The following is a 26824-nucleotide window of genomic DNA, read 5'->3' on the forward strand; positions in this document are numbered from 1 at the left end:
AGAGGGAAATAGAATGCACAAACGGTAACCACAGGATTACCACGGGGATATGAAAGTCAGTTTGGGGAATGTAATCAACAATGTTGTAAAGGTTTTGTAGGGTATCTGATGGACACTTGTCTCATTAGGGAGACCCCCTCAGGGATGGTGTAGATGCCTGATCACTGCACTGGACACCTGAAGCTGAAGCTGAACAATAATGAATATCAACTACAAGTTTATATATAGATATATACATATACATACACATATAAACATATATAAAGTTTATATTTGTATATATATGTATATGTGTGTGGAGTTACAAGAAGCGGAGTACAGCATTAAGAATAGAGGCGGTGGAAATGTAACGGCTGTGTGCGATGTCAGAGGGATAGCGGATGGGGGAGGGGGGTTATCACTGTGTGAGGGATATAAATGATAAATGTCTAGCTATTGTTTTGTACACCTGAAACTAATAAAAAAAAGTCAGCAATTATCAGATTGCATTTAAAAAACAACAAAGTTCTGCTCTGTGCTGATGAAAATGAATAAATAAAAATACGAAGAAAATATAAATTTTTTAAAAGATGGTACACTAATATTAATATACAGAATAAAATGTTAAAGCAAAGTATTATTAGTGATAAAGAGCATCGTTACTTAATAAAACAAATAATTCTCAAAAGTAAAATAAACCAGTATGGTATTTTTTCACATATGGGCATATCCTATATAGGGTTTCTTTCTGATTGTCTTGTTACTGTGCCAGCACCACACCACATTATTGTGTTTTTGTAGCATATTTTAACACCTGGTAAAGGAGATATATTACCTTCTGTTTTAAATGTTCACATCCAATCATTATTTCAAGTCACATTGTGTCAACTTGCCACTTGTGCCTTCCCCCACAAAAACTCATTTCGTACCACACCTACTGAGTTGGTAATGCCATCTTCTCATCTGTCAACAGTGTCTTTTCATATAATAAGTCCTTTTATGTCTCTAAAGTTTTGTAGTTTTCGCCCTATGAGCCCTACAAGTTTCTTGAAATGTAAACTCCCTGAGGGCAAGAGTTTTGTCGATTTGTTCACACATCATAAATACATGGCACATCATAAGTGCTTAATATTTATTTGGTGAATAAGAAAAATAATCAGAAGAAAAAATGAGCTTAAAAAGGAAATATCGGGGCCGGCCCGGTGGCTCAGGTGGTTGGAACTCCATGCTCCTAACTCCGAAGGCTGCCAGTTCGATTCCCACATGGGCCAGTGGGCTCTCAACAACAAGGTTGCTGGTTCAACTCCTCCAGTCCCTCAAGGGATGGTGGGCTCCGCCCCCTGCAACTAAGATTGAACACGGCACCTTGAGCTGAGCTGCCGCTGAGCTCCCGGATGGCTCAGTTGGTTGGAGCGCGTCCTTTCAACCACAAGGTTGCCGGTTCGACTCCCACAAGGGATGGTGGGCTGTGCCCCCTGCAACTAGAAAACGGCAACTGGACCTGGAGCTGAGCTGCACCCTCCACAGCTAAGACTGAGGGGACAACTACTTGAAGCTGAACGGCACCCCCACAACTAAGATTGAAAGGACAACAACTTGACTTGGAAAAAAGTCCTGGAAGTACACACTGTTCCCCAATAAAGTCCTGTTCCCCTTCCCCAATATAATCTTAAAAAAAAGAAAAAAGAAAATATCAATAACTCAGAACTACAACTGGAAGTCATTTTTCACCAATCATTATCAAAGATCAAATCATTTGTTTATGGAGATGTGGGAGAACAGGTGATCTGATACACTGCTAGTTAAAGTATATGCATTAATCTTTTTATGATGTTTTGACATAAAAATCTTGCTGCCCAGAGACAGACTGCCCCTTTCAGGGCTATCCCTGTCTTAGAGATAGCAAAGGGCTTGCCCAGAGCACAACTTCATATACAAACCAACCAACCAATCCCAAGTGCATGGCCCCAACACCCCCCCATATCTAACTCACACCAAGCCAGTATTTCCTCCGCCTTAAGTCCTCCAGGGCCAGATATCAGGCAACTATGGAGACCACTCCTATAGCCCAAAGCCCTCCAGAATTATTCAAACTAGCCAATTCCAAACTGTTTGCCCTGCTTTGCCTGCCCTGCGGAAACTCCAGGAAACGCTTTAGCTTAGACTTACTCTTCACTCCTGTCTTCTATCAGAACCGGGTGTTTCTCCTGCGGTCCTGTGTGGCCTGCTCTGACCTCCCCTCTCAGACCTGTGAGGAGAAAAAATTTCCTCTTAGCAAACCTCATTCTTATCTGTTAGTGGCCACACCTCCTTTACTATGCCATATCCAACAGGTACATTGATAGAACAGTATAAATTGATACAACCTCTACAGAGAGCAATTTTTCAAAATACCAAAATTTAAAATTTCAATATATATTAACCCTGGCAATTCCACTTACAAAAGTATCGTGTAGGTACTCATGTAAGTACTGTGTAAGACTAAGGTAGCAGTACTCCAAACTCAGACATTAGAAGCAACCTTAAATCCTATCAGTACAAAACTGGTTAAATAAATGGAGCTCTATATGGGCTTTTATGGATTGATCTGCAAGATACAGTGTTAAATAAAAGAAGCAAGATTTAGAAAAGGAAGAAAGTGCACTGCTTGACAAAGATGCTACCATGTTCCCCAAAAATAAGACCGGGTTTTATATTAATTTTTGCTTCAAAAGACGCATTAGGGTCTATTTTCAGGAACTGTCTTATTTTTTCATGTACAACAATCTACATATATTTAAATACAGTCATGTCATCTTCGGGAACATCGCCATAACGTACTAAATGCATCCATGTGGCTGACGATCTTAACTGGGGCTTATTTTCAGGATTGGTCTTATATTCAGGGAAACACAGTAATACCAGACTGACTCATTGCCAACCCCTATTTTGTCCCTAGTAGACCTTAGTGAGACTTGGGAAAGTTATTTAATCTCTGTACCTCCATTTTCTTACCTGTGAAACGGGGATAGTTTTTAGAGCAATTTTAGGTTCACAGGAAATTGAAGAGAAGGTACAGAGAGTTCCTGTAAACCCCCGTTCCCACACATGCAAACCCTCCACCACTATCTAAGCACCTTACCAGAGGGGGGTATTGGTTACAATGTGACCAATCATGTACAATCAATCATATCTATAGTATGATCTATAAACTAAGAAAACTCATTTTCAAAAGCAGGTTGGGAGGAAGTATTACAATGAAAACGGTACCATAATTCAACCTGGAGCACAAAAGAACATGTAAATCTAAATGCATAAACTCTTGCATTGGTCCAGGTATTGGATGAGAGTGATGCAAAGATCTTGGCGAAGCATCAAAACACACAGTATGAGTCCAAAAGAAAATGACCTTCAAATCAAAAGAAAATGACCTTCAAATCAGGGAGTAAGCAAGGGAGCGATCAAGAATAGACTTAAAAATGCTTGAATATTTTGCTTTGAGAAGTGAAGTTTTATTATCTTTGAGTATCTTAATATACATAAAAATCTGTTTTTCTTTTTTCTTTTTTTTTTTCCATAAAAAATCGTGCCTGCAATTTCAAGGTCTATTACAACTTGTTACTCCAAAAAGAATCACCTTGGCTAAATATCCAAAGTCATCACTCACAAATTCTACCTTCCTCAAAACACCAGAATAGAATTCAGCTAAATGCTTTGCCACTTTATAGCAAGAATCATCTTTCTTTTAGTGTCTAATAACACGTTCCTTATTTCGATCTCAGGCCTCAGCACCAGCACTTTTAAGTAGCGTTCAAAGTGTGTCTTAGTGTCTCACTGTGGCTTATGTAAAAGCTGAGACGTAAGTTGAAGAAGGAAATGTTAAGCAAAAAGGAGCCAGAATTTGAAGATTTGGAAAATTCTCAGCCTATGCTCATTGCAAAAAAAAGAGAGAGTAAAAGCATGTTCTAGAGAGAACCCAAAGGATATAGCTAGACAATCACTTAATAAAGAGATTATGGAGGTGACATGTGGATCTAATCAGCATTCCAGCAGAAGCCAGGAATAGAGATAAGGTGATAGCATAAGAAATACTGAGAGCTTGGGCTAAAGGGAATAAATATGTGAGAAAACGAAGGAAGGACTTCTGGGATTCTATAAGAAGGGACTGTTAACAGCCTAGCCTCTGGCTGTGAACATGCCTTATCCTCAAGAAAAAAGCAGAATGGCAATATACAGATTCAACGCAATTCCTATCAAACTACCAAGGACATTTCTCACAGAAATAGAACATATAATCCTAAAATTTATATGGAACCATAAAAGATCCCGGATAGCCACTGCTATCTTGAGAAATTAGAACAAAGTGGGAGGTACCACGATACGTGACATCAAATCATACTACAAGGCTACAGTAATCAAAACAGCATGGTATTGGCATAAAAACACATAGATCACTGGAAAAGAACAGAGAGCCCAGAAATAAATCCATGCCTATATGGTCATTTAATCTATGACAATCAAAGCAAGAATTTACATTGGGGTAAAGACAGTGTCTATTCAATAAATAGTGCTGGGAAACCTGGACAGACACATGCAAAAAAAAAAATGAAGCTGGACCACCTCCTTACATCATATACAAGAATAAATTCAAAATGGGTTAAAGACTTAAATGTAAGATCTGAAACTATAAAACTCCTAAAAGAAAATATAGGAAGAAAGTTTGCAGACATTACCCTTAGTAATATTTTTACTGATACATCCACTTGGGCAAGGGAAGTAAGAGAAAACATAAACATATGGGATTATGTCAAACTAAAATTTTTTTCACAGCAAAGGAAACCATCAATAAAACAAAAAGGCATCCTAGTGAATGGGAGAAGATATTTGTCAACGATACATCTGATAAGAGGTTAATATCCAAAATTTATTTTAAAACTCACTCAATTCAACACCCAAAAAAACAAACAACCCAATTAAAAAATGGGCAGAGGACATGAAGAGACATTTTTCTAAAGAGGACATACAGATGGCAAACAGACATATGAAAAAATGCTCAACTCACTAATCATTAGAGAAATGCACAAAGAGATTAAATTAAATAAAAAGCACAATGAGATACCACCTCACCCCAGTCAGAATGGCTATCATCAATAAGTCAACAAACAACAAGTGCTGGTGCGGATGTGGAGAAAAGGGATTCCTGGTACACTGCTGGTGGGATTGCAGATTGGTGCAGCCACTGTGGAAATCAGTATGGAGGTATCTCAAAACACTGGAAATGGAACTACCTTATGACCCAGCAATTCCACTCCTAGGTATCTATCCGGGGAAATCCAAACCACTAATTCAAAAAACTTTATGCACCCCTGTGTTTACTGCAGCACTACACACAATAGCCAAGACATGGAAACAACTGAAAGGCCCATCGGTAGATGACTGGATTAAGAAACTGTGGTACATTTATACAATGGAGTATTACTCAGCTATAAAAAAGAATGAAATCTAACCATTTGCAACAATATGGATGGACCTAGAGAACATTATGCCAAGTGAAGTAAGTCAGACAGAGAAAGACAAGTACCATATGATCTCACTTCTAGGTGGAATCTGAAGAATAGACTGAACAAACTAATCAGAAACACTCTCAGAGACAAAGAGGAAAAACTGAGGGTTGCTAGATGGGAGGGGGAGTGGGGATGAGGGTGAAGGTTAGCAGATTAGAAAGCACAATCGGTAACCACAAGATTGCCAAGGGGATATAAAAGACAGTTTGGGGAATATGTTCAATGTTGTAAAGATTTTGTAGGGGGTCTGATGGACACTTGTGTTATTAGGGAGACCACCTCAGGGACGGTGTAGATGCCTGATCACTGCACTGTACGCCTGAAGCTGAAGCTGAACAATAATGAATGTCAACTATAATTTAATATAAATAAAAAAAATATATATATATATACACATACATATATAGTCACAGGATGTGGAGTACAGCATACGGAATAGAGACAGTGGAAATGTAATGGCTGTGTGCAATATCAGAGGGGCAGTAGATATCCCCCCTACAGATGGGGGGAGGAGGGTTATCACTTTGTGAGGGGTATAAATGTCTATTACGTTATTTTGTACACCTGAAACTAATAATATAAATAAATAAATAAATAAATAAATAAATAAATAAATAAATAAATAAATGAGAAAAAGGCAAAATGACTCCAAGGGTGACTGATTCAGAGACGGGTGAGGCTGCCATTCCCTCTATGAGCCCACAGGGCACAGGCCCCAGCGATGAGGCTGTTCCTTCCTCAGTTTCAGCGGGCCCAGCTGCTGGGGCATCGGCGTTGGATCTTCCTTCAATACAAAACCAATTTTTAAAAAAAAAATACATTTCTGGGTTTTTTTTCCCTTTTTTGGATAATTTTTATTTTTATTAATTTTATTTATTTTTTTTTTTAAGAAGGGTGCAGCTCACCGTGGCTCTTGTGGAGATCAAACCGGCAACCTTGGTGTTTTTCACACCACGCTCTAACCAACTGAACTAACCAGCCACACCCAAAACCAATTGTTTTCAAATCCAGAAATCAAAATATTTTAAAGATAGTACTATATGTTCTTCTGCACACTTAAAAAGATCTAGCAGTGGGTGCTATTAATAACTACCATATTTCAAAGAAGTCATAAACATAAATGATATTTTTAGATATTTATAATAATGTGATATGAAAACACTTATAATTTCCATTGGTAGTAAAGTCGTTGCTTACATTTATATGTAAATTATATTCATAAAAAGGAAATATGAAGTTTTAGGAACAGGTTAGTGAAAATAAAGACATAATTTTTTTCCCAGCAAAGTTCATGAATTCTGTCCACAGATACTTTGGGGTCTGTGAACCCCAAGGTAATAATACACCCTGAATCAGAGAAGGAACCAGTTGGAAGGTTGTCACAGAAGTCCAAGCCAGCACATAAATGGGCTACACTGATGGCAGGAGGGATGGAGGGAAGTGAGTAGTTTATAACTATATTTGGGGAGCTGACTCAGTAGGATTTAGTGATTGAATGGGTGTGGACAGTGAGGGGAATATGATGTCTGAGCTGCTCGTTCGGTAATTGAGTGGACAGTGAAAAATCCATGGAACTACAGAACAGAACATGGAAAGAGAAGCAACTTGAGTGAAGTGAGAATGGGTCAAGATAGAGTTTGGTTTGGGAGGTGTTCAATGTGAGGTATATCAATTTAACAAGATAACTGGATATATGGTCTGAAGCACAGAAGGAAAGATGGACGAGGGTTCCAGATTTCGGAGTCCTTCGCATCATACCAGGATTAGATGCCATGGTGCAGGGAGAACATGGGAAAAGAGAAGATGGCCAAAACAGGAGCTAGAGGACCAGAAAGATTTCAGGGAAGAACAGAGGACTGGAAGACTGCAAAGATGGTGGAAATGGAGCAAAGTCAGAGAAGCAGTAGGAAAGCCAACAGAATTATTTGATTCCTACACCGTAGAGACTCCGGGCTCACATACAAGATTATACAATCATTATTTTATACACTGCATTTGTAACATACTATGCTTCAGGATTCATATCATGTCCACTTTTATAGTAACTGTTGTTTTACTTACTGAGGTTAAAACTAAAATTTTTAAATGTCGCTGTATTACTGATTCTAAGAAGCTATTTTATTTCACCTTAAGAAAAACAAAAAAACCTCCATTTAGAAGTTACATTTTAATAATTTATTTTTATTGTGGTAAAATATAAATACCATAAAATTGACCATTTTAACCAGTTTTAAGTGTACAGTTCGATGGAATTAACTACATGCACAATGCTGTACAAACATTACCACTAACTATTTCTAAAACATTTTACACCAAACAGAAACTCTGTACCCATTAAGGAATATGGAAGCTATTCTCCCATACCCTCAACACCCTATATTCTCTAACTTACTTTCAGTGTCAATGAACTTGCCTATTCATATAAGTGGTATCTTACAATATCTGTCCTTTTGTGTCGTGCTTGTGTCACTTAGCATGATGTTTACAAGGGTCACTCATGTTGTAGCATGTGTCAGTACTTCATTTTTTATAAGTGAAAAATATTCCATTGTGTGTACATACCACATTTTCTTTAGTCATTCATTTGTTGATGAACAAAGAGTTGTTCCAACCTTTTGGCTATCGTGAATAATCCTGCAATGGACGTTGGTGAACAACTATTTGAGTCCCTATTTCAGTTCTTTTGGGTATATACCTAGGACTGGAATTGCTGGTTATATAATAATTTCATGTTTAGCTTTTAGAGGAATTGCCAAACTGTTTTCCACAGTGGCTGCACCATTTTACATTCTCATCAACAATATATAAGGGTTCCAATTTATACCAACTCACTTTCCTTTCGTTACTATCATCATCATCATCATCATCATCATCACCATCCCAGTGGATATGAAGTAGTATCTTACGTAGTTTGCTTTGCATTTCTCTAATGACTAATGATATTGGGGCATCTCTTCACGTGCTTGTTGGCCATTTGTGTGTTTTACAGAAATGTCTATTCAAATCTATTGTCCATTTAAAAAACTGATGTCCAGTGTCATTCTGTTGCATGTGAAAATCCATTTCTTTCAGCACCATCTTTTGAGACTTTTCTTTCATCATTGAACAGACTAGCACCCTTGTCAAAATCAACAGACAATACATTTATAGATCTATTTCTGGACTCTCAATTCTATTCCATTGGTGTATATGTCTCTTCTTATGCCAGTACCATACTGTCAATATAAAAGATATCCAAACCTGTGGATAATTTTCATAGGAGACAAACTGATGACATGTGCTAAGGAGCAAGATCTTAAATCCTACATAGAATAACAGTTTTGCAGCTTCTTTTATGCGTTTGAAATTAAGAAGGAAACATAAGGAAGATTACAAGGAGGTGGGAGAAAACAAGGCAGGGATTGGATTACAGGATAGTTAATGATATTGTGTGCTCTCTTGAGGGTAGTTAACCTAAATGCACAGAAACAATGGACAGGGCTTGCTAATGCAATGATAAATCCTTTACTAAAGAAGTTATATGCCTGAGGCATGACTACCCACCATGACTTGCCCCGTTAGGAATTTATGATCAGATCACCCTATGACGTTCCTCTCCATTAGAACCCCTGTTTTCATCCACAGAATTTTAATCTTTATAATAGAATTGTAAATACTAACACATCACCATTACAATTTTATTCTGAATTTAACTATATATTTAACCTGACCAATGAGCTTTATACTTTCATGTTTTCACGTTACTAATTAGCATCCCTTTCATTGAAGACCTACCTCCCTTTAGCATATCGTGCAAGGCTGGTCTAGTGGTGATGAGAGCTTTAGTTTTGTTTGGGGAAATCTTTATCTCTTTCAGTTCTAAAGGACAACTTTGCCAGGTAATGTATTTTTGGTTGGCAGTTTTTTTTTTCTTTTCTTTTCTTTTTTTTTAATACTTTATTTTTTTAAGAGTTGTTTTTTAAAAAATTTTTATTGGGGAACAGTGTGTTTCTCCAGGGCCCATCAGCTCCAAGTTGTTGTCCTTCAATCTAGTTGTGGAGGACTCAGCTCAGCTCCCAATCCAGTCGCCAGTTTCAATCTTTAGTTGCAGGGGGCACAGCTCACCGTCCCATGAGGGAATTGACCCAGCAACCCTGTTATTCAGAGCGGGCGCTCTAACCAACTGAGCCATTTGGCAGCCCCCAATTTTTTTCTTTCAACATCAAATATATCATCTCATTCACTTCTGGCCTACATGGTTTCTGTTGAAAAATTCAGTGATGGTCTTATAGGGGTTCCCTTGAATGTAACAAATCTTTTTTCTTTCACCGCTTTCAAAATTTTATTTAAACTTTTGACAATTTAATTATAATGTGTCTCAGTGTGGGTCTCTTTGGATCCATCTTAGTGTATTATATGAGCTTCCTGAATCTGGATGTCTGTATCTTTTGTCAGGTTTGGGAAGTTTTCAGCCTTATTTCGTGGAAGAACGTTTCTGCCACTTTTTCTCTCTCTCTTCTCCTTCTGGGACACTCACAATGCGTATCTTATCCCGTTGATGGTGTCGGGTACCTTAAGCTACCTTAACTCTTTTACCTTCCTTTTTTTCTTTTTGATCCTCTGATTGGGTGAAGTTCACAGCCCTATCGCTGAGTTTGCTGAACCTTTTTTCTGCTGAATCTAGTCTGCTATTGAACGCTTCTATTACATTTTCAGATCCGTTTTTGTATTCTTTAGCTCTGTGATGTGATTGGTACTTTCTTACATTCTCTTTTTGTGGAAATTCTCACTTTGTTCATGCATTGTTCTCCTGTCTTTATGAGCATCTTTATGACCATAATTTTGAACACTTTATCGGGTAAATCATTTATCTGCATTTCATTAAGATATTTTTTCTGGGATTCTTACCATGTTCTTTCATTTGAAACACATTTCTCTGTTTCTTCATTTTCCTTGACTCTGGATTGGTTTCCGTGCATCAATAAAACGACCACCTCTCTCATCTTGGGCAGAAGATGAATCTTGCCAATCAGCATGGCCCAGGTTCCTGGTTGCCTCTCAATCCTTTGAACTTGTCCAAATCACCATTTTTGGTCTTCCTGGTTCCTAGAAGATTAGGGTGTGCCAAGACTCTTTAGTGGCCTAATGGCATGGAAAATGCTCACACACCTGTTCAGGTTCCCAAAGCTAATTGTAAGCCTGACCTTCAGGGAGCAACAAGGTAAGTCAGGATGTTAGATATGCAATCTAGCCCCTATCAGAGAGAAATCAGGAGCTGGACATTTTTCCTACTTGCTCACCCATACAGAAATACCTCTTTGTTCTGTGTGGTCCCCGGGGACTCACAAATGCTAAGACCTGTCAGCTCCCAGAGCTAGGTGAATTAGGAGCCAGTCTCTCAGCTTGCAACCAAAGAAAGTGGGGCCCTAAATGTGTGGACAAACTCTTTCCCAGAACAGCTAGAGACTTGGGTTGATTTTTTTAAAGATTTTATTGGGGAAGGGGAACAGGGGAACAGTGCGTACTTCCAGGACTTTTTTCCAAGTCAAGTTGTTGTCCTTTCAATCTTAGTTGTGGAGGGTGCAGCTCAGCTCCAGGTCCAGTTGCCGTTGCTAGTTGCAGGGAGCACAGCCCACCATCCCTTGCAGGAGTTGAACTGGCAACCTTTTGGTTGAGAGGACACGCTCCAACCGAGTCATCTGGGAGATCAGCGGCAGCTCAGCTCAAGGTGCCATGTTCAATCTTAGTTGCAGGGGGTGGAGCCCACCATCCCTTGCAGGACTCAAGGAATTGAACTGGCAACCTTGTGGTTGAGAGCCCACTGGCCCATGTGGGAATCGAACCGGCAGCCTTCGGAGTTAGGAGTACGGAGCTCTAACCGCCTGAGCCACCGGGCCGGCCTGAGACTTGGTTTTATGGCTGGGGGAAAAGGGACAGGAAGTTCCCACAAGGCCATGCTGGCCCTCACATGACTACTAATCATGTGCCTTGTCTGTTCCCAGGTACAGGCTAACTAGAAGCCTAACCCTTGGGCAGCAGCTGGAAAGGTATGCAGTGAAACATGTTCCAGGGAGAAACTGAGAGCCTAGTATTCTCACCTGTTTTCTCTGTGTTGAGCCCACGGGGACAAACATAGGATGTGCTCACACTTCTGTATAAAACTGCCTCTTAGTTTCACGGGAGCCCAGAGGACTTGCAAATGCTGAACTCTGTCAGCTGTCAGGGCTGGGTGATTTGGGAGCCAGTCTCTCATGTCTCAATTATAAAAGTTGGGATGCTACATGTGTGGACAAGCTTCTTCCAAGGAACCTTGGTTTTATTGTTGGGTGAGCTGGAGGGAGAATACAGGGGAAGAGCCCAGCGGTTCCTTCAGGCTCCTGTCCAGTCAGCACCCAGATACAGACTGATTAGAAAGAAGCCAGACCTTTGGACAGCAGTTGGGAAAGTGTACAGTAAAATCCCTTTCATTGAGAAACTGGAGGGTGGGTGCTTTGCCTGTTCCCAGCTTTTGTTTATTTGAGTCTTGATTCCATACCCAAACCCACCCATATCAAAGTGTAGTAATAATTGTCTATGCACATTTTTAACAAAGACAACTAGACTTGTGACGTAGGGACTTCGTCAAGCAATTGTTGCAAGATCTCTGTGCCTGGGACGTCTGATCCTCCCCCTGGTAAAACCTTCTCTTCCGTTCGGTTATTTTCAAGTTTTAACACTAGGCAGATATCTAGGTTTAGCTATCGCAAAGGTTTGACATCTGACCTAATGGTGTATAACATTCAGTGCTTATTTAAAAGAATAAAAATGCACAGAGATTTCTAGAAGGCTAAAATGAAGTTCTTACAAATATGCAAAATACCCCAAAGATTCAGGTACCAAAATCCACACTCCTGACACTACACACTATATGGTCCTTCCTTATGTTGCTCTTTGTACTCCTGACAATGTTCCCATAGGATATTACTTAAGGTGGTTGAGTGCATTGATGTGTTTACTGGTCAAAGTCCAGGAGGTATGCTAGCTGCAATATAATTCCTTTTAGATAAAGTTATGGAACTGTTTACTGACGGACATTACAATTGTACGAGACAAGCATTAGACCTGCACAGAGGAAGTAGGAGCCACCGTGGAACTGTGGGTTGGAGTCACCTGTATGTACTTCGACTCTACCTGGCACATGTGACCAAACTTACAGAAGAGAAAGTACAGCATGACAAACATTTACAATCCCCTTAGGGTAGCCACCATTAGAAAATAGACTCTACCTTTTCAGAACTACATTCTTGGCTGAATGAATGGCCCACATACATTCTGTTTTATTGAACTGATAAGAATGAGTTTTCTTTGATGACTAATCCAGTTTAAGAAAACCCTTCTCAGTTCCTGCCACTAAAATGAGAGCAGAAGGAATGGGGGTGGGAAGTACCTGATTTTGGAACTTTTCAGAGCAAATATCAATTTTTGTAACATTATATTTGCTAATTTAACATGAAATTTAGGGAATGAGCAAGGAGGAGAAAACAACAAAATAGTTTAGCTGTCACAGAGCTCTTTAGAGTTTGTTTTGTAGCAATTAACTTTCAAATCTTCCTTAACAACTTGGAAAGAAAACCCAACTGAATTCCCAGGTACTTATGAAAAGGTGGAGAACTTGAAGGAACACGAAAGGGTTGGGAACAGAGATGTGTGTCATACTGCTTTGTTTCCTGGAGCTTGCATTGGTTTAAACATATTTACTTTCTAATCTCTGAGATATTTAGAAAAGACAGAGAAATATATACTGTGAGAAATGTGATTTATAATAGCATCATTATCCCATAATGGAAAACACTGAATGTTTGCTAGTCTGGTAGAATATGCCCATTAGAAATAACCTGTCGTTCTGGAGGCCAGAGAGTTGCTATGACAACCAGGCAAAAGAGTTTAATAATAGCTCTCCCTCAAAGCTAGAAAATTGACAAAAAGATGAGAGCTCTAAATAAAAGTATTTCTCATATAAATGCAAACAAGCACCAAATACATTTATTTCTCTGTTCAATGAATATTCATTCAATGCCTGTGCTTGCCTGGCACTACATTAGGAGCTCTGGAAAAGAAAGATATGGTCCCTCCACAATGGAGTGTACATTCTAGTGCAAGAGACAGATGATAACAAGTAAACAAATCAATAAACTGAATAATTCCAGCATGTCAGAAAGCCATACAGGAAAGTGATGGGACCGTGATACTGAAGAAGCAGTGTCTGTACAGCATAAATGAAAAATGTTGTCTTTAAGTTTGTAAGAGATTTACTAGAAGTGAAACAGAATGGAGTCACAGAGTCTTGACTAATATTGGAATAGAAACAACTACTAATTGAAGTAGTACTTACTCTTCACTTGTTGGCAGAGGTTAGGGTTCTATGTGAAAAGAAGGGTTGAATGCATTTTTAAAATAAGTATGGGTATTTTTAATGAAAATTATTATGCTAAAAGTTATATCACACACTTGACAGAAGCAATTATTCAAAATGTCCTTTGGTAGCTGTTTTGAAGTTTCAACAAACACAAAAAGTGACAGTATATGTCACTTTGAATAAACAATGAGTAACCGGAAGTCAGTACAAGAATTCATCAAGAAACTAAGTTTTGAATAGACAACTGTGGCTAATGGTCTGGGCTTCAACAGAGTGGGGGAAAAGAGTAGATTACACTCACATAGCACTGCAAAAATAATCCAGGCACAGAAAATGCTAGAATGTTGCTAAGTAGCCTACGAAATATCCAATTTTCATCATTACTTTATAATTCCGATATCTCTTCTTTAACGGAAGCGACATTTGTTTAACATAATTCATTGGTTACACAGAGCCGTTTCTCAGTGCTCTTTTCTTTCCTTTTAGGAAGTTGGAACATCCACGATATAATGCCAAGGCTAGACGTCGGCTCATGATCTAGGGTACCAGGACGCAATTAGTCTGTGAAGCTTTATTTAATCAAAACAAGATGAAGTGCCCCTGCCTTTTCTGTACAGAGCAGCAGCAGGAGCTTCCCGAGTCTTTCTGCGATGGGAGGTCTGGCCCATATTTTGTCATCTGCAGCATTCCCTAGGGTGGTGTGACCATTTTGGCTGCCATGGGAGAGAATCTGGCTGGACGCACGGCGTAGCAGATTGCTATCTAACCCAATAGCCGTTCTCCCCCATTTTATAAGAAGGAACCTCTGAATTTTAACTAGATACAGGTTGATTCAGAGTAAAGACTGCCTCTCTCAAGCACCCTTGCAGTGAGGTGTGGCCATATAGTTAAGCTCTGGCCACGTCACGTGACTGGAAGCTATGTGCACAGCTTCCCTTACAGGGGAGGGTCATGCTCCCTGCCCCGTTCCCATTCCGGACGACTGGAATATGAACATGAGGGTGAAGCAGCTTGGATCCTGTGGATCAGGACAACACCCTATGGGTAGGACAGTGAGAACAGAAAAGCCTGTTCTCAGATGACTTTTGAATCAAGGCCAACATAACAGGTTAAACTTTTATATGAGAAACATCTATCTTATTAAAACAACTATAGGGTGCTTTTACACACAACCACAGTTACATCCTAAATAATTTATAAAGTGAGAGGAAACAAAAGATATTCCATTTTTTCTTAAGATGATCTAAATTAAGGTATTACTTACAATTGACAGTTCTGGCTCTTTAAGGCACAAGCTTATCTGTTTTGGAAGAAACTTTGCCTAATATTTACATAAAGTCCTTTTTAGCTGTGTTCCCAGAATTAACAAATAGTTTGTCCCAAAAGAATATTCCTGATTGAGATATACTCGTAGTGGTTCTAAGCATAATTTTAGCTTTGGAGGTGAGAATGTAAGTGTGACTCCGTTAGAAAGAGGGGACTCCCCAGAGCAGGTTGTTTTAAGAGAAACTGTGTCTCAGGTATAGATGGAATGTTATGCGAACCATCTGTTCCCTCCTCTCCCTGTGCCTTGGACAATATTGAATCCTCAAGGTGAAAGGTATGAGGAATGGAAGCTTGATGAAACAGACCAGGGTGACAAATAGCTCAGAGTCAAGGAGGAGTCCTTCTCCCTAATTTGCATAAAACCTATTGTCCCCATGGTATTCTGATGTTTCACAGCTTCTGGGAGCAGTATCTTTTTATTATTATTAATTTTTTATATTACTATTAAATTGGTTTGTAGATATTGAACCTCTCATTTGTTCTAAACAATAATATTAATCTCCTTGGGTTTATACTGATTCACATTTTCTATATATAATTTGGCCTAATATTTCTGTGCTTTATCATATTTGCTGTAACAAATGTTCCTTTAAAGTTAGAATAATAAAAAAGGTGTTGAAGGTTTTGAGCAGGTATGGGAAGGAGAGACTGTCACAAGTGCTCTTCCTTGCATTGAATGAGTTTCAGAAGTGTCATAAATCATGGAAATTATAAAATTATTAATATTTGCCTTTTTAGGGGAATTGGTCAAAAGCTTTCCCCAGATTCTCAACAAGATCAGGTACAATTTTTTTTTAAATCCCAGCTAAACTAAAAATGATTTAAAGAACTATTATAACTTAATTTCAATCTTTAATCATTTAATCCATTCAAGCTAATTGCTAAATTAATTTCTACTTCATCCTTTTGGAAACCCTAATGCCACTTATCATTTAAACCAAAAAGAACTCGCAAAAATTTGGGTTCTTTGAGCTTTTCAGACTACAGGAACAGATACAAAAGATGGTTAAGGTCATTCTTAATCTTGTAAATAACAGTCCTGCAAACAACACTATCGAGAATTTGCTAAAAGATATACTGATTAATTGAAAAACAGAGACAAAATGCTTTCCTGCCAAGATGGGATTTCAACACTGTTCGTTGTGTCATTCATTGCACAAGCAAGGGTTGTATACATTTAGCAGACACACTGAATTAAAAAGTCAAAAAGTCTGGGTTCTAGTTAGTACCAGTTTTATTTATTACTAATCACATACAAATTGCTTATTATAAAATAATGGTTAACATCCATTCACAAATAGATCACAAAACCAAAATTCTTTCCAAGAAAACCTCTTTGTAAAACGAAGATATTACTACCAGTTAGCTTAGGCTTCAACTAAAGCTTGAAAATGACAAACTGGAGAATTTGTCTTTTATAAATTGGTTGCATACCTTAATTCTGCAGATGGCTAATCTGGATGTAATCAGCACTGTCCTATTGCAACCTTACAAAACAAAAAGCTATCAAAATAAGTTACTGGTGAAGAAAAACTTGGCCCCCAATGACACGACGAAACAGCATTGTGTTAAAAACAGTGCTTATCAAAACTCTGATGTCCAATGGAACAAAGTTTAGCCCTAGAAACTCAAAGTATGTTTGACCTATTGAAGGTATGAATACATACTGCTGCCTAGGACAAACATTTTACTAAAAGTGTTAAACAGGAATGTTTTGTAGGATCTTCAAATAGCCGATAAAAACTGAACAAAAGACTTTTTTTAAAAAAAAACCTTTTGTGTCTCCCTTTGTCTATGTCTATCCTATGGTATTTCATTCAGAAATTTAGTTTCCCACCTGAGAGCAGACTCCTCAGCACTCTGCCAGGGTTAGGCAATGTCAGCATTCTGTCACCAGAGAATAAACAGAGACGGACAAAGAATTAGCATGTGATTGAATGAAGAAGATTCAGGAAGATAATTCTAATAGAGTATAGAAAATTTTATACACTCTAAGCATCTGGTCATTTATCATTTATATGTATAACAACGACCAGATCTAGTAAACCTTCAGGTGGTAAGCATTTATATTTCCTTGTATTTAAAAATGTCAGTGTTATGTGATTTAGTCTCTATTTCTGGACTTTCACTTACTTACGGGAACAGAAACAAAGACCGGAGCATGGTTCAGAGAAACACAGAGCAGATACAAATATCCTAATAAAAAAACCATGTATACATAGCACTGCTTAGGGAAATATTTTAGACGAAATATACTTTCACTACTGGCCCCAAATGCCATCGTCCACTTGTGTTATTTAACTGTAAACTTTTAATACAAAAATACCTTTAAGAAGATAATAACATTCAGTGACTTACAAAATTGACAGAATATCTCAATGTTACACAAAACACTTCTATACTTAAAACTTAAAAGTTTTAAAGTTCTCTGCTGGCACTTGATTTTACAGTTGATAGATACAATAACTACTAATCAATAAAATACTGTTCTTAGCTTATACATATTTTAAAAACCAGTATTACCTCACAAAACAGTAAAGAATAATCACATCTTGCTGAAAAATCATTTAAGATGAACACCAAAACTATACAGCCAAAAAATTTTAAAAATCAATAAACTTTTTAAGACAATGGATAAAAATTTACACAATCGTGTCCAGTGAAAAAAAGGATCATTCCTCTGATTTAAGGAAGCATGTACCAAGTATAGATTAAAAATATGAAGCTACAAAGGATGTCACTGGATTGGTTTTTTAACCTTCATGGGTGATTGGTGACACTGCTAGAATGGAATATTTTTCAGATGGAAAATTGGTCACTATCTGCAAATACACATTTTATATTACAAATTTAAAACTGAAATTTCCTTTCAAACAGTAGAATCCTGTTTTTTTCTTATTATTATTATTATTACCAGTGAGTTTATGACCATTCTGAACAGTATTTCAAATGAAATCACCATTCAGTCACATTAAACATATATGCATTTTTTTTTCCTTCTCAAAAAGGGAGAAAACTAAACTAAAACTTAGCAAACTTTATTTAAGTTAGAACACACTTTGTTAAAACCTACTAAAGTTTTGGAAATCTACTACACTGTTCTGAAGGAAAATATACTTTCAAAATCCTATCTAGTAATTCCTATCCAATCAGTTTTCTATTATGAAAATTAAAATTCAAGTTACTGTACTTGTGGCACTAAACAGAATGTAAGATTTAACAGTAGAAAACTAAATCAGCATAATCTAACGTAAACATACTGAACAAATCAATACTAGACTTTTAGAACAGTAAATTATTAAGTAGGTTTATTTTTTGGAGTGCTCAAATTCTCTAACATTAAATTACATTAGTTCAAACAAAACCCTTTCTAAACCAAACCTGAAATCAACCGTTTTTTCCTACAGTAAAGGGAAAGGGTATTTCTTTAAGATACTTTCCAAAGCAGTGAAACCACCTTAGTGTTTCAACCTATGTACAACAAACCCTGCTGATCCTATGTATTTCACTGAGGTGCTACCTGTACCCACAAATCATCATCAGATAAAGAACTTGAACTTCCTGACTCAGAATCCAGCTCACTGAATCCACCCAAATCCCATTCAGTACTAGATTCACTCGGTATCTCTTCTTCCTCAGTGAGGAAACTCTGACCAGGCTCAAGGCAGGAAGGATAAACACGAGCTGAGAGGCAGAAAAAGTTAGAATCAAATTGGAAGAGGCCTAATGTGGTACCTATATTAATCCACTGGTCCCCACTAATGTCATATTCATACACAGTCACCCGGTTTTTTTTCCACTGTGGGGTGCGAGAGGTGATCAGCAACAATTTTTGGTCATGAGTGATGATCCGATAGTTGCTGGTCTCTGACACCAAAGGGATATTATTAATCTGTCTCCATTCTGCTCGGACTGGGTTGTAGACCTTCATGACCGGGATGTCACAGATACAATAGATCTCGTCATTGAAGACACAGGCTTCCTGAAAGTCATGGCGCTTAAGAGAAACACACTTTAGCCACATATTGTGACTAGGATCATAGCAGAACATGCGCTTGCTGTTGAGAGCATAAAGATAGTTCTGAATTACCATTAGGTCAAAGGAGATAAAAGAATGGGGTAGTGGAGCCACCAGTGCCCACTGGTTTCTCTGAACACTGTAGCATTCCACTTCCTTCAATTTAACTCCAGTAATAGGGTCTCGCCCACCCAAGATGTAAATGTACCCATTAAGGTATGCCACATCCATGCCCTCACGGCAGAGCAAGCGATCTGCAAGTTGCTGCCAACTGTTATGGGCTGGTTTATACACCCAGAGGTCTTTCCTGGGCTGGGCAGCAAGATAGATGTCATGGTCTGGAGAGACGCAGACAGCTAAGGTGGTAACAGTCCTAGTGTGAGCAAGGCAGGTCAAAGGTGACGGCACTTTGTAAATATTGCCCGAGTATGGGTCACAGCACAGAAAGGGATCTCTGGGATGTCCAAAGAAGATCACCATCTCCTTGGCACACACACCCAGCCTCTGGGGTGGATTTTCTGCTGCAGAAACCACAGAGCTGCTGCTGCACTCTGGCTTTGGCACCACAGACTTGTACAACATGTCACCATATCGCATCTGCAGGGCCCCCTCAATAAGGTCCAGACAGTACTTCTTCACGATGGGCTTGGTTAACAGCGCTTCCAGGTAATCCTGATCTTCATCGGTGAAGTGTGTCCAGCGGACACACTTGAAGACTTCCGCGGCGCTGGGACCCCGCTCCTTGGGAGCTGCTTCCAGCCACTGCACCGCCACGTGGCACACGGTTTGCTCGCTCTCAATGTCTAGACTATCCAGGCGCAGGACGGCCAGCAGCTGGACCAAAGTCAGATCTGCCAGGGTCTCCTCCCGAATCGAACCCATGCGGCTGAGCTGCTTGAAGTTGTGGGCTATGAAGGCCTGGGCCTGCGAGCGCAGCTTGTGGTGGTCGAAGGCGTCGGCGAACTTGAGAATGGCGGTGCAGTTGGCCAGGTCAAGGCGGCGGGCTAGGAAGGAGGCGCAGGCTTCCCGCACGTACTCGAGCTGCAACATGTCCGAGGCCGCGTAAAGGCGCTGCACGTTGGCCTCGCTCAGCGACACGCGACCCGTGTAGCAGTACTCCACCAGCACCTCGAAGGACTCGGCGTCCACGTCGTGCATGGTCACGTTCGCCTGCTGGCTCTCGTACATGCCGCCGGTGAACATGCTCTTGAAGTAGGGACACGCGGCAGCCAGCACGTTACGGTTGCAGGAAAACAGGCGGCCCGTGCCAGGCCCGCTGCCGGGCGTCACCACCTCGATGGTCACATCGCAGAGCAGCCGCGCGTCGTAGAAGGACTTGAGCTGTGCCAGCAGGGCTGCGGAATGGGCCGTGTCCTTCAGCTCCTCGGGGCCCGTGAAAAACGCCGAAACCGAGGGCTTGGAAATCCTCTTGGGCCGCCTCCCACCACGGGGGCTGGAGAGGCGGCGCGAGCGCGGAGCGTCTTCCCGAGACTGCATGGTGGAGATGGCCGCGGTGCTGAGCCGAGAAGTGGTGTAAGGACCAGGCGATGGCTCCTCACCGGGCTCTCGCCGGCTCAAAGATAACGGTATCTCCGGAGAGATAGCAGCCCGAGTCCATTTACCTAATTCAACCTTGCGCCACGGTGCCACCTCCCTTTATCGCACACACCGTGCCGACTCACCCTCTTCCCGTTCTGCGCCCTTTCTCTGTCTCGGTTCACCCTCTCTGTTCCCGGGAGAACCGAGAGCGCCGCGGCCACCAGCGCTGGCGATACCGCTATGTGTCCGGGAGAACTACGGTGCCCAGGTAGCCTTTCGCGCCTCGAGGCATGCCGGGCCGCCTGATCCACGGTCATAGGCAGATAGGCACCAGCCGCGTTGCATGCTGGGAGTAGTAGTTTCAATAGTATCGCGAGAGTTATCGGCCGTTCATTGTTTCAGCTGACCGAATTAGAAATAGCTAATTCTCTCCAATTTGGTGTTACGGTAGAATTTTGGGTTAGGAATCCAGATTAGATGCCCGTTCTAGTATTTATCCATTGTTTTTGATAAACAGTTGATGAGTACCAGAACTGTCTCCTGTGTTTTAAAAAATGTGAATAACAATCGTATTTCATAGCGTTATGTGACGATTAAATGAGATAAATTGCATAGGATATATAGGATTCTCTGAATACATACGCATTTATTAGTAAAACGATAAAGCACTTCCTTAGCATCTATCATCTGAAGGTTCACTAAGTTTTAGCTTTTCTTCTAGCGTTTATGAAAAATGAAGTACCCACCCATTTAAAACAATGAGCCTGTAGGAAAAAAATTTAAACCCTGCAGGTTTCTGCAGAGATGCCTTTAAGTTTTGATTTTCTTAAAATAATAGATTTTATTGTTAAGAATAGTTTTAGGTTTACTGGAAAATTTAGCAGAAAGTTACAAGGAATTCCCGTAGAGTCCACTCCCTCATGTTTACCCGTGAACAGCTTGCATTAGTACATGCAGTTATTACAAGTAATAAACTCATAGTGATATATGTTAAAGTGTATAGTTTATATTAGGGTTCATTCACTCTTTGTGTGCTACAATTCTATGGGTTCAGAAAAAAATACATACAATATCATGTACCCACTATTACGGTATCGAACGGCACAGTTTCACTGCCCTGAAAATCCTCTGTGTTCCATCTGTTTGTGTTTCCTCCTCCCCACTCCCTGGGAACCAGTGCTCTTCTTACTGACTATATAGTTTTACCTTTTCCAGAATGTCATATATTTGGAATCATACAGTGTGTACCCTTTTAAGGTATCTTCTTTCACTTAGCAATATTCATTTCAGTTCTCTATATCTTTTCATGGCTTGATAGCCATTTCTTTTATTATTATATTTATTATTATTCCATTGTATCGATATACCAGTTTACTTATCCATTCAGCTACTGAATAATATATTCATTTCCTTTGAATTTCTGAAATAGTGAATAAACCTGCTATAAAATGTGTTGTTTTTTTTCATGGACATAAGTTTTTAACTCATTTCGGTAAATATCAAGGAGTGTGATTGCTGGATGCTAGACAAGACTATGTGTAGCTTTGTAAGGAACTGCCTCCAGCCATCTCTAGGTTTGGTTTTGTTGCTAGCTGTTGTTTAACCTTAGTATTATGGGAAACTCTCAATCCACTTCTCAATGCTCTTCAAAATTCCCACCAATTATATGTTTCATCACTAAGGTGAAAATTCAGATCGTTACCTCCAAAAATGGCAGGATTTTACTAAAGACAACTTACAACTCCAATAGCCCCCTTTGGGTCACTTGGAATTTCCCTAAGCCTGTCTATCTACGAGGTGCCCTCAAATCTTGGGACTCTAAGATCTTGGCTCACCAATGGTCAGCTTATTTTGGTTGGTATAAGGAAGCTGAAAAATAAAATGTCTCCAGTCTATCTCAAACTGTACAGTCTCTTAATGACTGTCTCTTTTATCCTGAGTCCATAGTCTCAGGCAGGACCTTAAGCAAGTATTCTTTAATCCTTAATTTGGCTCAGATTTACATGTTATTATTAAAGTCTTTCTGGACCACAAAAATAGGGAAGAATCTAGTAATCAATTCAGACCTATCCTCAGGGCATAGTCTCTTGGGACCCATGATTTATAATAACTTGTGCTACCACTAGTGGGTCCCAGAGATGCCACTTTATTGTTTGAAAAGCCAAATGGGCCACTGTTCAAGCAAACAATCAAATAAATCAGAACATCCCCAAGGCTTACATACAGGCTAAAACCACTTTTAGAATTCATTCCCACTGTCTTCCTTCAAAAACTGATTGGTCAAAGATATGAGATTGCAAAATACAAAGAGATCAATCTGTCTTTAACTATGGACATAGTTTAGAAAATGTTCGGAAGGACTACACTGGTGTCACTCTAAATGACTGAAATCTTTCCACCTTGGTCACTAGCTTTGTTAAGGCTATGACCAGAAATTACAGAAATTATTCAAAACATATTGTATATTAGTGAGGTGATCTCTCTCTCTGAAATACGTACATTAGCTGAACATCACAAGGACTCTGTCGCAGAAAAGGCCAAATCAAAACAATGCAAACTCAAGACTACAACTTAATTTGAAGGAAACATGCCAGGATAATCTGCTCCCTCCAAAACTGAGATTATTACAGATACTGAAAAGGCACATAAGCCTTGGTATTAACTGGCCTCAAAATGCAAAAGTGAACAAGAGACTAAAAACCAGGGCAGGCTGTTAGTTCGGTTGGTTAGAGTGCAGTCCTCTTAACAAGGTTGCCAGTTCGGTCACAACTACTTGGCCTGGACCTGATGGGTCCTGGAAAAACACACTTAAATAAATTTTGTTTTTTAAGTTAAAAAAAAAAATCTAAATAAAAGACTAAAAAACCATCGTTTAGGACTTTCCTCGGAGAAACTCTCCTTTTTTGGTGAACAACTAACTCTTAATGTGCAAGGGGGATTAATCATTGCCATCAGTGGACATCCCACCACCATCCTGGTGGATACAAGGGCAACAATTTCACCATTAACACAATAATTCCTCCAGAATTCATATATTGAAGTCCAAAGCCCTAGTAATTCAAAATGTGACCTTATTTGAAGACAGGGTTTTTACAGAGGCAACCAAGTTTACAGTGAGTTCATGAGGGTGGGCCCTAATCCAATATGCCTAGTGTCCTTACAAAATGGGGGAAATTAGGACATGCATAGAAGGGAGATGATGTGGAGAGACATAGAGAGAAGATGGACATCTACAAGCCAAGGAGAAAGGCCTAGAACAGAGCTTTCCCTCAGAGGCTTTGGAAGGAGCTAACATCTTGATCTTGGACTTCTTGCCTCCACAAGTGTGGGATTATAAATTTCTTTTGTTGAAACCACACATCTGCGGCATGGAACAAAGTACCATGTCAGCCCTTGAAAACTAATACAAATATCTTTTATTTCCTTCCCTTGGAGTACACATACTATACCTGCCGTGGGACTTAATCCACCACACGACTTGCCTTTCTCTAACTCTCTCTTTGCCTCACTGATACTTCTCATTACACAGCATAGCTTTCTGCTTAGCTCCTCCGTCCCACTCGTCTTTCTGGGCAGAGATTTATTTTCCAATAGGATATCAATTTTTTTTGCTCTCCCAAGTGCCTCACCCTTGAGGTCCCTGATTCCACACTTATGTGCCTTTGCCCTTTTATAATTTTCATTGACCAACATACTTTTCTTGCTCCTGGAAAGCACCCCGAACACTAAAATACAAACTATGTTAACGAAAACACCTGACTCCCTCTGGGCTGCTCACTCCACTGACATAAGCCAAACCTGGGAGGCCAAAGCTCTTGAAGTAGAACTAGACCCTTCCATGTCACTCCCAAGATTACCATAACATATTTTAAATTAGAAGCCCTCCAAACTTTTCAACCTATGATTCAAGGCCTGATTGACACATCCTGTAATACTCTGGCCTCTCCCCCCACAGTGAAGAATCCGAATGGCAAGGAATATTGGCTAGTCCAACGTTCGCAAGCAATAAAATGGTTAAACTCAGGTTACCTCGAATTCCTAACCCCAGTATCTTTCTGGCCTATATCCCATCCAACGTCACTCACTTCACAGTCAATTTATGTTCTGCTTCCCCCCCCCCCAGTACACCCCTTCACCCCCTTTTGCCATCACATGGAAAAATCTACAATACACATGGACTGCCACGCATCAGGGGTTTGTCAAGGCCTCTAATTATTTCTGTAGCACCCTAAATGCAAACCTGAGCAATTTAACCTTTCCCTGCAACTCTTTCCTTATCTAGTATGCAGATGACCTTCTCTGCTACCTGATTTTGACAACTCATTTGCTCCAAGCTTTTGCCCACAAAGGACATGCAGTTTCTAAAAACAAAATGCAATTATTTGGCCCCCTCAAGAGAATTATCTAGGACATGCTATCACCCTTGAAGAGAAGACTTTGTCCCCTAAATGTATTAACACCATCACCAATTACTCATTCCCTGAGACCGAAAGACAAGTCTGATGGTTTCTAGAATTATTTGGCTCTTCTTGGAAGTGGATCCCTAGCTCTTTCACTATTGCTCTGCCTTGTATGCCAGGACTAAGAAACCACACAGATCACCCTAATTGGGACTCGCCCTCCACGTCTGCATTTCAATCTGAAAACCTCTGTATCCTCTTCTCCTGCTTGTGGACTCTCCAAGTACTCATTTCCCTCTCCCCTTTTTATACACACACAAAAAAGGATATGCACATTCTTGTTTTCAGGATGGTTAGAAGCTTTTCTCTGCAAACAGGCTACTGCCTCAACTGTAGATAAGTTGCTACCAGAATTTTCCTCACGTGGGGATCCACTTTATAGTTTAAAATGTTACTATCTTTACCACCCTTAATCCTCTGGAAAAATAAAACAGGCCAAAAATGCTCTGAAATTCAAACTAGCCAAACTCTCAGGGATTCAACCGGCCCCAAGTCTTGCTGGTTTTGCACATAAGGAGCTTAGAAATCACGAGTCTCTGTCTTAACAAGTACAAAACTGAATAGACTGAAAGGCAACAACTCTTCTTGGATTCATAAGAAAGGGGAGGTAACAGGGCAAACAGCTGCTCCTAAAATTGGAGAGACATTGTCATGCGGGGTGGCTCTGGTCCCGCTCCCCACATACGAACAAAGGTTATGGTGAGGCCAAAAAAGGAACACTCACGGAGCCATAGATAGGGGAGTCATACCACTATATTCTCGCTGGCCGCTGGGTTGGAGACACAGGAAGCAGGAGCCACATGATCCACAACCTGCCGTCCACTTCTCTCTGCCAACCAACCTCACTTGCTAGCTGCAATCCGCTGTGCTCACTGCAATCCATTCTTGCAGGCTCAGCCACCATCTTCTTGCTAGCCCCCATTTCCTGCTAGCATAACCACGGCAGTTATATTAGTGGCCAATGGCTTACGGGTTACAGCTGACAGCCAACTAGCCACAGCTGATGGCCATCCAATCACAGTTGATGGCCATTTACTACCTGAGCCAGCACCTTCGCACAGTGAGGCCGAGAGCCTGGAAACTGCTCTCCTGGCTCTGTCCCCACAGACAGACAGGCGAATACAGGGGGCAGCAGCTTACCTGAGCAGAGACCTAGGAGCAGAAACGGCTGCAGGAACAAATGGCTGGAGGCTCTACAGTTAACTCCAGAGGACACACTCACAGAGGGACCCCAAGATATTGTGCGATTTACCTGCAGGAGCTTGACCAGTTCTCAGTAAAATTCTCTCACACTTCCAAAAGGAGAGGGAGAAAGTGATGTAGGAGATGTTGGATCTGCCGGCAGTTTCTGGGTGTGGGCTGGGATCCTCTCTCCTGAAGCTGAAGAATGGAAACACGGACCAGGAGAGGTAAAAAGTTTTAAAAAGAGGATAGTTTATTAGAAGCAGGAGAAGAGGTTGCAGCTCCCGAGCGGGAGGGGGTTCCGAATGGGGGTGCCCGTGACTGAGGCAAAAGCTCCTACCTTTATACCTTCCCTTTGTCTGCTTGGGGAAGGGGAGCGGTTTGGAGAAGGCAACTGTTTGAA

The 26824-nt window shown here is 40.2% G+C and overlaps 1 protein-coding gene across 1 annotated transcript; it reads right to left on the reverse strand.

Moving 5' to 3' along the window:
* Positions 1-16445: 16445 nt before the first annotated feature.
* Positions 16446-20891, reverse strand: LOC308496971 (kelch repeat and BTB domain-containing protein 6). Its single transcript, XM_081046833.1, has one exon. It carries the CDS (start codon positions 20735-20737, stop codon positions 18728-18730), a length of 2010 nt encoding a protein of 669 aa, XP_080902959.1. The 5' UTR covers positions 20738-20891; the 3' UTR covers positions 16446-18727.
* Positions 20892-26824: the final 5933 nt, after the last annotated feature.

Source organism: Rhinolophus hipposideros, assembly GCF_964194185.1.
Source record: "Rhinolophus hipposideros genome assembly, chromosome: 4".
Lineage (NCBI taxonomy): Eukaryota > Metazoa > Chordata > Mammalia > Chiroptera > Rhinolophidae > Rhinolophus > Rhinolophus hipposideros.

What these genes read in the sequence shown, in the direction of transcription:
- LOC308496971 (XM_081046833.1), bottom strand. Translation starts at nt 20,737, where the DNA reads ATGCAGTCTCGGGAAGACGCTCCGCGCTCGCGCCGCCTCTCCAGCCCC.